Source organism: Penicillium atrosanguineum, assembly GCF_028827265.1.
Source record: "Penicillium atrosanguineum strain IBT 20685 chromosome Unknown utg000002l_segment0_segment0, whole genome shotgun sequence".
Classification (NCBI taxonomy): domain Eukaryota; kingdom Fungi; phylum Ascomycota; class Eurotiomycetes; order Eurotiales; family Aspergillaceae; genus Penicillium; species Penicillium atrosanguineum.
This window is the reverse complement of record NW_026623134.1, coordinates 2,368,600-2,381,786: the sequence shown is the minus strand read 5'-3', so window position 1 is coordinate 2,381,786 and position 13,187 is coordinate 2,368,600. Positions and strand designations below refer to the sequence as shown.

Genomic DNA, 13,187 nt, shown 5'->3' with positions numbered 1-13,187 from the left:
GACTCACGACGCACGACGCACGACTCAACGGGGAAACAAGATCCCGTCATTTGAGGAGACCCGTGGCCCGTCACTTTCAATCTGGACCGGCAACACCCTATAGTCTATAATCATAATCCTCCGATCACACCAGGAGAACCAGTCATGTTGCACAAAGTGTCTCCTCCTGAGCTGGGTTCCAAGCTTAAGCGTAAACTCGTCGGATCTGAAAGCACCTCAGTACATTAAGGATTGGCCCTGGGCCACCTGAACATGCAGGGCCCGTGTTTGAACGGTAACTGGAAGGTTCCCCCTGCGTCATTGGCATTGGTGTATCAATTTTTCATCCCCTCGAGACGTCTGGTCTTGTGAAGAATCTCCATGATCGGCCTCGCATGGGTCGTGTCAAGGTGGTGGGAGGCCCGTGGCCTGGTTGGTTCGGGGTCGCCTGCCGTTATCCTCACCCACTCATGGCGCGGCTCCAAGCGCCGATGCTTCTGGAACCTGAATCACCGGGGGTTTGAGTTCTGTGGATTTCCGTTGCAGATGACTGAAGATAGGATATCACGGTTGGTGATGCGCCAACTTCCGTTGCGATCTGTCAGATGCGCAAGAAGATGCGGGCACATGTTGATCTGCGGGGTTCTACGAGGGTGGGGATATGCAAGTTGACTTGGAGGCTCTACGGCCAAGTGATTTTATTCTATATCCATGTACTTGAAACTACCTACGGTCGGGTTTTCAAGGATCAACAGCCTCGGGGCCCTCGCAGCCCGCCAGTGCGGAGTGATGTAAGCGTTGACAGCCTTCTCGAATGCTCGGGTCACCAGTCGACGAATCCCAGAGCGATCATGCATCAAAGCGCCCAACCACCATGCAGCCGAAGGCCAAAGCCCCCCCGGGGATCCTGCATGGCAGCAAGCACTGGATCGGTCCCAAGCCACGGCGTGCATGGTAGGACACCTACCTTACTGTGCGGCGATCGATTTGCCCGCGGAAGACGAGTCATTCTCCATAGAGAACGCACCGCGGAGAGATCGACTCGAGGTCAGATGCATTGTGAATCAGCGGCAGCCGTATCTTGCCAAACTGGTAGTTCCAAGTCGACCACTATCGGCGCATGAAACCGTTTGCCTCCCCGATGCGGCCAGCTAGTGGCGACGATAGCAGCATTGACGATGCAAGTTTCCTTTCTCAGCATTCGCAGGGCGTGATCGAGCCCATGGGTATCAGCAGCGCTCAGAGACGGAGCAAAGCCCTGCCCAGACACAGCTGACACCCCCGATGGTAACATCGGACTGGAGGAGGCCGGCGCTGAGCACGAAAACCCCTCGCTGTCCAGGCGTGCCTCCCGTCTACCCGTGAGGTCGACCAGGCTCTGCTTCTTACTTCCAGAGGGTGGCAGAACGCCCCGAGTGACAAAATCGACGCCGTCAGCATCAAGCCCTATTTTGATAAGCGCGGGCTGCCAGCGGATTCTCTCGTAGCCTCGTCCCTCGTGCACATGACCGCATACAGCTAACGGCGGCCTGACGCGGCTGAGGGCCTGGCGAAGCGCGTCGCACCCGACGAACGTTCCGTTCGGCTTCTGGTCTCAGTGAGACCGTGGTGGCGTATGCGTCACGATAATATCAGTATCCAGGGGAATCGGATCCCAGAGCGCCTTCGCCTTGCTTGATTCGTATCCAAAAGCCCATTTGCCCTGGAATTGGCAATATGGGGACCCGAACACCTTGAATGATGTTTTTGGACCGTCGGCTCGATCTAATCGGATAACAGCTGCCTGGTGTTGAAGCAGTACGACAGAAGGCGTGGACCTCGTGATAAACTCCGTGCATTTTCGTGGATCTTCGAGTTGGTCGCCATGAAAGCCCTGTCCATGCTGTGCATAGAATTCTGAATCTAGCGTGATATCGTGGTTCCCTGTAACTTGGTGAGTTCAGCAATCGGCGAAGCCCTTAGACCTTATGTTGCCCCAAGTAGTGCTGTGGCGTGAACCACCAGCACGCTCCAGTGTCCAACTCGTACAATTCACCCAATAAAGCGCCGTCGGGCATCTTGAGGGGAAAAAAAGACTGACCAGCCACGATGAGTTTGATTTCAAAGTCAGCCTTAGAGATCCAGTCCATTGTCCTGCGGAGCTCGGACATGGTTCCCTTGTTAGTCAAATCACCCGCGTGTATCAGCACATCGCCAGCCGGAAGCTTGAACCCTGCCTCAGAGGGGGTATAGCCATGGGTATCGGAAACGCAGACAAAACGTGTTTTGCGACGCATGATTATTGTTGGTAGAAATTTTGATCTCGACTATGCGGCTATGCAGGGCTGTTGGTGCTGCCCGGTAGCGGCGCGGTGAGCGCGAAGCAAATGGGCTGGTCTGGGACTCATAGCGAGAACAGGAGTACAGTAGAAAGGAGGCAGGTGATGGAAGAAAAACATTGAAGGCCCATGGTAGACTATTAGTCATCGGACCCAGTCTTTAAACAACTGGAGACCCCGACGAAAGAGTGCAAGTTGGATCATACTGGATAGTGATGAAGAAAGAGATGTAGAGGAATATGGAGGAGGTAGTGGTCCAAAGCAGAAGGGTATATTAAAACACCATATGTTGGCTGATCTCTCGTTGCATCTATAAAAGAACAGCATCCACTCACATCTCACCAGGTATGGCCACTTCCAACTTTCTAGACCATGGCAGGGCAGCCCTAGAAAAGTGCCCTAAAAGAGTCGAGTGGGTGAACCGCACAAGTGGATAGATCAGTCAGCAACGACTGGGCGAGCGGGAACAGTCACATGATGATTATTTTTTATCATTGGCCCACATTAGGGCTGCGGCCCTCGCCACTAATCCACACACAGAAGGCCTTCGGGCTCGCTTAGCCCCCTTCGCCTGAGATCCATTCGACTTCGTTGTGTGCGTCGACTTGACTCCAACGACAACAACCGCCGACAACCAACCGACATATCCTTCAATCGGTGACTGCAGGATGTCCTCCTTCGAATCAGTGGTGCGTTCCTCATTCCCACTGCACTCTATATCGCCAAAATACCACCGTCTTCAAAATGGTGCAATTCGAGATCAAGATCGCTGACTTGAACGCTTTACAGGTCGTCATCGACGGCAAGGGACATCTCCTTGGTCGCCTGGCCAGCACTGTTGCTAAGCAGCTGCTCAACGGCCAGAAGATCGTCGTTGTGAGATGTGAGGCCCTCAACATCTCCGGCGAGTTCTTCCGTGCGAAGCGTACGTTCAACCCCCGTTCTTCCCATCTGTGCCGTGGAAGGAAAAATGTGTTGCGAATGGAGGATCCGAGACGACTGCGACACAAGACGACATCCACGGCTATGGAAATCACACATCGCACGCAGATCGCTAACATTGAATATTTGTCGACTTACAGTCAAGTACCACGCCTACCTCCGCAAGATGACTCGTTTCAACCCCACTCGCGGTGGTCCCTTCCACTTCCGCGCTCCTTCCCGTATCTTCTACAAGGCTATCCGCGGCATGATTCCCCACAAGACCGCCCGCGGTGCCGCCGCCATGGAGCGCCTCAAGGTCTTCGAGGGTGTCCCCCCTCCCTACGACAAGAAGAAGCGCGTTGTCGTTCCCCAGGCTCTCCGTGTCCTGCGCCTCCGCCCCGGCCGCAAGTACTGCACTGTTGGCCGTCTCAGCCACGAGGTTGGCTGGAAGTACCAGGACGTTGTCTCTCGGTACGTTATGATTCTCTTTCCTATAACAAGTTTGACAGCAGTTGCTAACACATTCTCCACAGCCTTGAGGAGCGTCGGAAGGTCAAGAGCAAGGCTTACTACGAGCGCAAGAAGGCCGCTCGCCGTAACCTTGCCAAGGCGGAGCAGGGTGCGAACGTTGACAGCAAGACCAAGGACCAGCTTGCTCAGTACGGCTACTAGATACCTGATGAAGTGCGGCCGGTTGTTGTGAGCGGGTTGGGATCGCGAACGGTTTTGTTTCAGCGAAATTGAACGGCAAGCCGATCGACCTTTTTCCATGGCCTCGGGCCTTCTGGCTGTCCTATGGAATACCACGACTTCGCCGTTGTGTCGAACATGGGCTGGCTGGCGGGACTGGGTGCTCTTCGGAAGTTCTCAAAAAGCAGAAAAAACGTCGCGGGATGAAAGGTTGTTCAAAATAGCTGGCTGTTTATCTCGCGCCGTGGCGGTTTAATCCAAAACAAATTTCCAAGAGTTCAAACATGATCTTATGATGATGCAGGTTCATCTTCTTCCATACCTCTTCTACGTATGTTCAAGCCTCGTCGGCTTATCTCGTATTCCGGTGCAGCACACTTGAGTCTATTAGTTTGATACTCCGTCCCGCCCTAGTAGTATCAGAATGCGTTTGATCCACGATATTGTTTGTTACTGTTCAGTCTTTACCGACCGGATGGTCACTCGTAATATTCGACCAGCAACATAATCTGGAGAGACCTGGAGACGGCCTGTGCTTCTTTTCAATGTATCCTTGAAGCACTTTTTGAAACACATGCGGAAGATAAGTCATTGTCGCTTAAGTCGGAATTTTCAGACTATTCCCTTAGTCCAGCTGTAGAGGCGTCCATCTGGGAGGGCTTTCACGATCTGGGGGTGGTCGCCCACATGCCCACATGCCCACATGCGTGCCCGCTCACGTCTTGACCCGAATAAACACCAACTCGCTGCAAATCGGTCGGAACACCCCAACGAATCACCATAGCATGGAGTGGACACCTAAACGTAGGCCCGGGTAGCTGTACTCTAATTCCAGACATAAAATGTCCCGATTCTCGAAATCCACGAATCCCTAGCCCATGAGGACAGGGTCCTACCCGAAATCCCCGCCCCGAACCTAGGTTAATGACTAACGCCATTGACATTCCCCGCATTTCTCCAAGTAAATTCGACCGCCCTTTCCCTTTTTCTCCTGTATTTGGTGTTACAACCCTATTTGCAACTTAATCATGTCTGGCGTCAAGTCCCGGCTGGCGAGCCTGGTCGGCCATTTCACTGATTCGACACCAGCTCCTTTCGAGCATCGATTCAACAACCATACTCTCTCGCCGACTTTCTTCTTGCCCAGGGCGGCGGCAATTGAACCTGATGTATGTGGCCATTGGAGCCTCCCCGCAGGTGTTACTGCGGTGTTGTGCTCAGCACAACGACCAGCTGCTGACATGTACATAGGCGGAAGCAGTCTACCACGTTACAGCCAACAACAAGATTCTCCACCGGAGTTACAGCGAGCTTGCGGATCGGGCCCGTGGTCTGGCTTATTATTTGAAAAAGTGTGGGTTCAAAAGAGTGGGCATTCTGTGTCCAAATACACCTGCATTCTTGGAATCGATCTTCGGGATCGCCGCTGCCGGGGCTGTGAACGTTGGTAAGGATATTCGCATCCGTCAGGTTTAGGAACAATCAACTGAATTGACCTACTAGGTGTCAATTATCGTCTCAAGCATGAAGATATCGCCTATATATTCGAGCATGGAGATGTTGATGTGATCATCGCCGACCAGGAATTCGAGTCGCTGCTCGAGACATACAGATCACAGCATCCCAAAATTCCCATAATCATCGATACTGATACTGATGCTACGGAGGGAGAATTGACGGGACCATTTGATCATGCTGTACTCGAAGGGTTGAAGTACGACTTGGAGACCGGCGCGCAGGGCTGGGAGGGCCTTGAGAGCCAAGCTGCAGATGAAGAATCCATCATCGCATTGGCATACACCAGTGGAACCACTGCTAAGCCGAAGGGTGTTGAATTTACCCACCGAGGTTGCTACCTTGCGAGTCTAGCAAATGTCATCGAGTCTGGTCTTAACTTGGACCGCGGTAGGGCAAAGTACCTCTGGACATTGCCCATGTTCCATGCAATGGGTGCGTGGATTTCTCCAACGATCTGAGACTGATTCTAACATTTGCAATAGGATGGACATTCCCCTGGGCAGTGACTGCGGTCCGTGGTACTCACTACTGTCTACGCAAGATTGACTATCCGCAGATTTGGAAACTCCTCAAAGAAGAGCATATCACCCACTTCAATGCAGCACCAACCGTCAACACCCTCCTCTGCAACTCTAAAGAGGCCGAGAGCCTTCCTAACCCCGTTCGCGTTACGGTGGCAGCCAGCCCACCAACACCTCATCTTTTTGAACAAATGACAAACCTTAACCTGCACCCGGTCCATGTCTATGGCATGACCGAGACTTACGGCCCTATTACCAAGGGATACTATCTACCGCAGTGGGACCAAATCCCACTGAAAGAAAAGTACCAGAAGATGGCCCGACAGGGCCATGGCTTCATTACTAGTCTTCCCGCGCGGGTGGTCAAGACTGAGGTACCCGAAGGAACGGTCACCGATGTTACACAAGATGGCAAGGAGATCGGTGAGATTGTCTTTGTTGGTAATATCTGTGCTCGAGGTTACTTCAAGGACCCCGAGGCTACCCGCAAGCTGTTCTCGGGCGGCGTACTTCATTCGGGAGATTTAGCTGTTTGGCACCCCGATGGTGCCATTCAGATTCTCGATCGAGCCAAGGATATCATTATAAGTGGTATGTCATCTTGTGGTGTTCTAGGAGATTCCGATCATTGCTGACCAAGACAGGTGGCGAAAATATATCTTCCGTGGCACTGGAGTCCATGCTAGCAACACATCCCGACATCCTTGAGGCGGGCGTTGTTTCTGTGCCTGATAGTCACTGGGGAGAACGGCCCAAAGCATTTATCACGGTCAAAGAAGGCAAACAGCTTGTGGGACAAGATGTCATTGAGTGGGCCCGGAATCACAGTGGGATCAGCAAGTTCATGATTCCGCGCGAGGTGGAGGTAGTCGAGGAGTTGCCTAAAACCAGTACGGGCAAAATCCGGAAGAATGTGCTGCGCGAATGGGTGAAAGGGCCGAGAGGCAACTGAGATATAGAACCGAGGAATGTACATAGTGGTATATCCAATATATAGATAGGAGGATGAATGAGGTAATACCTATTTTTTTGTGGGGCTCGGATCATCCACGACTTTCACGGGACCACGTCAAACGACTTCGAATTCATTCCGTAGACAAATATTTCAAGTGACGTGAAAGACCTTCACTTCTGCTCCCGGGCTACTTTTCTTCAGGGCTCATGTGCTATTTTTGTCCAGTACTTGAGGGTCGCATCTTATCACATCGATAAGCTGAGCTTGGCGCCCACTCCGCGCTTGTAAGACCGGATTGCCTCATCCCCCTCCATTTGCCGCCTAGATCCTCCATCCTGCACCTGAACCCCCTTGGGATCGTTAAAGGGGTTAACTATATGTTGACTCCGCTCGAGTTCTTTTCACCCAGCCCGTCCTTCACCACCCAATATTCGCAACTTACGTGCGACTGAGCGTTCTCAGCTCACCCTCCACCCTTCACCATTCACCATTCACCATTCACCCGCGCATGACCTCTCGCCCTCTTCCCTGAACAAAACCGTCACTTCTGAGACTTTCGACCGGCCTACCCGCAAAGCTCTTGTCTCACCACGTCCTACTCGACCGAGCGGTCCCTCGCCTCTCGCATACCCACCACCTATGCCAACGTCACCCCGGGAGTGATGAGATTTCAACCCTACGATCACCTCAGAAGAAAATCGGATAGGACCGTAAACCTCGATTCATCGCCGGCTAAAATGCCTCGTCCTCTTCCTAGGGCTCGCGTGTCGAGCGAAGCCCCCTCCGAAACATCATCCTCGACGTCACCGGAACGAGCCGCAGACGATGACACCGACTTCTTCATGGCCCAGGCCAACGACTCGCAGTCTTCGATCGGTGTCGCCAACTTTCGCGATTCCCACGTGCAGAGCAGTCGATCGGCTCCTGTGCCTCCGATCGGGCGCCTCCCGCCCGAGATCCTGATCGCCATCTTCTCCAAGCTCGTCTCGCCCCTCGACATGCGAAACTGCATGCTCGTGTGTCGCAACTGGGCTTCGAACTCAGTGGGTATTCTATGGCACCGCCCGTCTTGCAATAACTGGGATAACCTGAAGAGCGTGACTTCAACTCTTGGAGCGCCGGATAGTCTCTTTACCTACGGGGATCTTATCAAGCGGCTCAATCTTTCGGCGCTGACCGAGGAGGTCAGCGATGGCACGGTTGCGCCGTTCACACAGTGCAAGCGTATTGAGCGATTGACGTTGACGAATTGCTCTAAACTTACGGACAAAGGCGTGTCGGAGCTTGTAGAGGGCAATCGGCATCTACAGGCGCTGGATGTCTCTGAGTTGCGCGAGTTAACCGACCACACTCTCTATGCGGTGTCCCGTAATTGCCCGCGCTTGCAGGGCCTGAACATCACAGGCTGCTCCAAGGTGACTGACGACTCGCTACTGATCATATCGCAGAATTGTCGCCAGATAAAAAGGGTATGTGGACTTTTCTTGAGGATCGTCAAGATTGTATTAACTGAATCTCTCTCTAGTTAAAACTCAACGGTGTCTCTAACGTTACGAATCGGTCAATCATGTCTTTCGCAGAGAATTGCGCGGCCATCCTGGAGATCGATTTGCACGACTGTAAACTCGTCACTAGCCCATCAGTAACGGCACTGATCACCACACTTCGTCACCTCCGAGAACTTCGCCTTGCTCATTGCACAGAGATTAATGACTCGGCCTTCATGAACTTGCCTGAGCGCATGACTTTTGACAGTCTGCGAATCCTTGATTTGACAGCCTGTGAAAATGTCAAGGATGATGCCATTGAGCGAATCGTGAATGCTGCTCCCCGACTGCGAAATCTGGTCTTGGCGAAGTGCCGCTTCATCACAGATCGCTCAGTCCAGGCTATTTGCCGATTGGGCAAGAACCTTCACTATGTTCATCTCGGCCACTGCTCAAACATCACCGACACAGCAGTGATTCAACTCATCAAATCTTGCAACCGCATTCGATACATCGATCTGGCTTGCTGCAACCGCTTGACCGATACAAGTGTGCAACAATTGGCTAGTTTGCCTAAGCTGCGCCGCATCGGGTTGGTCAAGTGCCAGGCTATTACGAATCAGAGTATCCTAGCATTAGCTCATCCCCCCCGAGCAAACCACCCGATGGTCAGCAACCTGGAGCGTGTGCACCTGAGCTACTGCGTTGGGTTGAACATGGAGGTAAGTTAATCTGGCTAGCCCTCCTAGTTATCTATATACTGACTTGATTCCCTAGGGCATTCGACCTCTGATCAACAACTGCCCGCGCCTCACCCACTTGAGTTTGACTGGCGTCCAGTCTTTCCTGGAAGACAACCTCACTGCTTTCTGCCGAGAAGCTCCTCCAGAATTCACGCAGCAACAAAGAGATGTCTTCTGCGTCTTCAGTGGCGAGGGCGTGACACGACTTCGCGAATACCTCAATCGCGACATCAGAACGACGCGAGGAGAGACAGAGGCCACGATGTACGATGACGACGAAGAGCTGGACGAAGATGAGGGCCAGGTGACCGGACTGATGCATGCGACAGACCTCAATGACGAAGATTATATCGACGTTGGGCCTACCAACGAATGAACTACGATACCCCTCTCCTTTGCTGCATTTCTCCGTCCATGATACAGGAGGCCTACATTTCTGACCTGCACCCCTTGCTTTTTTTTTTATATTTTCGTCATACCCCTCGGCCCTTCCCATCTACCCCGACGGCCTGGAGTGAGGATCAGGCGCAAGCTGTCATATTTCTACCCATGTGAGCGAAAGATTACCCTCTGCCCTTGGTGTCTGTTATCCAGGGAATGCATTCTGCGAAAGCGACAACAGTTTATAGCTGTATGACTTATCTATGAGAAATTACATCACATTTATTCCACAGACTAAAAGATCTTCCCCAAATAGGTGGTGATGCAATTTCGAATTTAGTGTAGTTGCAGATTGCTGAGCCCGTGCAACGCTACCCGTAAATTAGAAAGCTCCCCCCGCATTCTCCAACGCAACCTCAACCTTCCCACCCCTCGGCTGCCCATCCCCCGGCGATGGCTTTTCCCAAGGCCACAAACCCTCTGGCCTTTACGCCGTGGCCAGTCACCATAATAACGACCGTGGTGTACCTCGCCCTGATCATTCCCATCCTCGTTATCCATTTCAACGTCCCAGCCGCTCCGCAAACCAGTCCCAGTGGCTTGAACCTCACAGAAGCATGGCAGGACCTTCAGACTCTGACCAGGGGGTTCCACCCTTACAACTCTCGCCGGAATGACCAGGTCCGCGACTGGCTACTGGAGCGCATCGACGCGATCAAAAATACCGCGCCAGCAGAATACGCGACCTCCGAGGAACAGCCGGAGGTCTTCGTTTTCGACGACATGACTTCGAACCTGACTTCCATTGATGCCCGAACCGGTGTCTATTTCGAGGGAACCAACATCTTGGTCTACATTCGTGGTTGGGAAGATAAGAAAGATAATTGGTGGGAGGTTCCTGGCAACGTCCCCGCCGGTAAGGGCGGAGTGCTGGTCAACGCGCACTACGATAGTGTGTCGACCGGGTACGGCGCCACGGATGATGGCGTCGGTGTCGTGACATGCCTGCAGCTACTCAAGTACTTCACTATGCCGGAGAATGCCCCACGCCGCGGCTTGGTGGTGCTCTTCAACAATGGCGAAGAGGACTATCTGAACGGTGCTCGAGCGTACAGCCAGCATCCATTGGCGAAATTCGCCCATACGTTTTTGAACCTTGAGGGTGCTGGTGCTGGTGGCCGTGCGACTTTGTTCCGAAGCTCGGATACAGAGGTCACCCAGGCCTATGCGAAGTCACCGTATCCGTTCGGGTCTGTGTTAAGCGCCAATGGCTTCGAGAAAATCGGTAGCCAGACGGATTACGTTGTTTTCGAGGGAATGATGGGGTTGCGTGGACTGGATGTTGCCTTTTATGAGCCTAGGGCTCGGTATCACACTGACCGGGATGATACCCGGCATACGAGCATTGATTCGGTCTGGCATATGCTTTCTGCGGCGGTTGCAACGACCGAAGGTCTTGTTTCTGATTCCACAGATCGGTTTGATGGTCATCTCCACGACGACGATTCCGTCCCAAGTGGAACGGGCTCTCGGGCTGTTTGGTTCGATCTTTTCGGTACTGCATTTGCTGTGTTCCAAGTACACACGCTCTTTGCTCTGTCGGTTACTATGTTGATCATAGCACCGCTGACGTTGCTCATTACGAGCGTGGCACTTTCCAAGGCCGACAAGATGTACTTGTTCCGTTCTGCGGCGAAGGTTGATGGTAGTGAAGAGAGAGTTGCGCTTCGGGGTCTTCGAGGATTCTTCCGATTCCCGTTCCTGTTCGGGGTTCCGACAGCAGTGACTATTGGCCTGGCTTACCTGGTAACTAAGGTCAACCCCTATGTCGTGCATAGCAGCGCCTATGCCGTGTGGAGCATGATGATCTCTGCCTGGATCTTCTTGGCTTGGTTTGTGTCTCGCGTGGCCGACTTTGCACGACCATCAGCATTCCACCGGGTGTATACCTGGACTTGGCTGTTTGTTCTCACATGGGCCCTGATGGTGGTCGCTACTGTCTACGAAAGAGAGGAAGGACTGGGCGGTGGCTATTTCGTCTTCTTCTATTTCGTGGGCACCTTCCTGGCCACCTGGATTTCCTATCTTGAGCTTTTCTCTCTGCCAAAGAAAGCAGATTACACTGGTCAATTTGCCCTGGGCTCTCGTCCCAGCACATATGGTAGCCGACTTGGCACTGCGTCCGGAGATGAACACCATGATAATGACGAGGAGGAGCCAACTGAACAAACATCACTGCTGCATGGCCGCCAGCGCACTACCTTTGCAAACTATGTCAATGTCTCTGGAGACTATGCATCAGAGCCCGAAGGGGAAGAGGAAGAACACGACCCGAACGTCTACGGAAATGAACAGACATGGAGTGCATCAATGCCATCGTGGACCTGGGTCCTCCAGCTTCTCCTGACTGCCCCCATCATCCTCACCCTGGTCGCTCCACTTGCTCTGTTGCTCACCAGCGCCTTCTACCAAACCGGCCAAGATGGCAACCCGGCATTGTTCGTCTACATTGCACTCGCCAGCCTGACAGCGCTGATCTTCGCCCCCATGTTGCCATATATCCACCGCTATACATACCACATCCCGATCTTCCTGTTCTTCGTCCTTATCGGCACAGTCATTTACAACTGCATTGCTTTCCCCTTCTCCAACTCCAGCCGCGTGAAGCTCTTCTTCTCTCAGCAAGTTGATCTAGACCGAGGAAACACCACCGCCTCTCTTACCGGGGTGTACCCGTTCGTGGCCGATGTGGTCCGGGATCTCCCAAGTTCAGGTGGACAGACTGAGTGCTACCCCTGGCTCAAGCGCACACAATGTACCTGGGCTGGCCCCGAACCCCACGTTGTGCCAGAGCCATCCTCTCCCTCCCCCGACTGGGTATCATACAGCATCTCACACCCAGAGAACAGCGCGTCTGTACGTTTCGATATCTCGGGCCTGAATACTCGGGCCTGCCGTATCACCATGGACCGCCACCCGATCACAAACTTTAGCGTGGTTGGCTCGTCTCCTCCAGATCATCGTTTCTTGCACCCTGCCTCAGATGGCATGCAGGAGATTCGTCTCTGGAGCCGAACCTGGGATGGAAAGTGGACTGTAGATGTCAGTTTTTCCAAGCATCACGAAGAGAGCGAGGAATCGTCAATCAAGGGCCGTGTGTCTTGTCTCTGGAGCGACAACAACACACCCGGACTGATCCCTGCCCTGGATGAGGCTAGACAATATGCACCGGCCTGGGTGGCTCTGTCTAAGTTGTCTGATGGACTGGTCGAGGGATATCGGGAGTTTGAGCTTGTCCATGGAGAGTCCGGGTGGAAGCAGGCTGTCAACTAGCTCTTTTTCAATGTTCGAACGACGTTTCACTCTCGTTTTATTCTTCAGTCTTCCCTTTTTTAGTTTGGGCCTGGCTGTCTGCTATACCTCGTCTGTTCCATGTCCGTAATACACTACTAAGCAATACTCTCGGCTTGTTACATCCCATCCATTTATGCATGAATTCTACTGATATATGCAGCTATATAGACAGGATAAAGTCTGCCGGGTGGGGCCTTTCCTATCTGGGTTGCCGCCGCTTTTATGAGGGTGCCCAGGCTCAGGATCAGTAAGTAGACGTCAGCACGAGTTCAGGCTCAGTGACCACTCAGGCATGCTCAGTGCGTGCCCGGTGATTC

At 52.9% G+C, this 13,187-nt stretch overlaps 5 protein-coding genes across 5 annotated transcripts; 4 read left to right on the top strand and 1 right to left on the bottom strand.

The window, feature by feature from the left end:
- Positions 1–1,027: 1,027 nt before the first annotated feature.
- On the bottom strand, positions 1,028–2,255 carry N7443_002676 (metallophosphatase domain-containing protein; the record flags this gene model as incomplete). Its single annotated transcript, XM_056882732.1, has 3 exons — positions 1,028–1,525; positions 1,604–1,902; positions 2,060–2,255. The coding sequence occupies 3 exons, from the start codon at positions 2,253–2,255 to the stop codon at positions 1,028–1,030; spliced, it is 993 nt and encodes a 330-aa protein (XP_056744573.1).
- A 710-nt stretch (positions 2,256–2,965) lies between these two features.
- On the top strand, positions 2,966–3,893 carry N7443_002675 (60S ribosomal protein uL13; the record flags this gene model as incomplete). Its single annotated transcript, XM_056882731.1, has 4 exons — positions 2,966–2,986; positions 3,087–3,222; positions 3,380–3,692; positions 3,755–3,893. 4 exons carry the CDS (start codon positions 2,966–2,968, stop codon positions 3,891–3,893), a joined length of 609 nt encoding a protein of 202 aa, XP_056744572.1.
- Positions 3,894–4,939: 1,046 nt separating this feature from the next.
- On the top strand, positions 4,940–6,902 carry N7443_002674 (putative AMP-binding domain protein; the record flags this gene model as incomplete). The annotated part of the gene is made up of 5 exons (XM_056882730.1): positions 4,940–5,080; positions 5,163–5,358; positions 5,415–5,861; positions 5,912–6,541; positions 6,595–6,902. 5 exons carry the CDS (start codon positions 4,940–4,942, stop codon positions 6,900–6,902), a joined length of 1,722 nt encoding a protein of 573 aa, XP_056744571.1.
- Positions 6,903–7,642: 740 nt separating this feature from the next.
- On the top strand, positions 7,643–9,511 carry N7443_002673 (putative ubiquitin ligase complex F-box protein GRR1; the record flags this gene model as incomplete). Its single annotated transcript, XM_056882729.1, has 3 exons — positions 7,643–8,374; positions 8,431–9,114; positions 9,170–9,511. The coding sequence occupies 3 exons, from the start codon at positions 7,643–7,645 to the stop codon at positions 9,509–9,511; spliced, it is 1,758 nt and encodes a 585-aa protein (XP_056744570.1).
- Positions 9,512–9,969: 458 nt separating this feature from the next.
- On the top strand, positions 9,970–12,849 carry N7443_002672 (M28 family metallopeptidase; the record flags this gene model as incomplete). The annotated part of the gene is made up of 1 exon (XM_056882728.1): positions 9,970–12,849. One exon carries the CDS (start codon positions 9,970–9,972, stop codon positions 12,847–12,849), a length of 2,880 nt encoding a protein of 959 aa, XP_056744569.1.
- Positions 12,850–13,187: the final 338 nt, after the last annotated feature.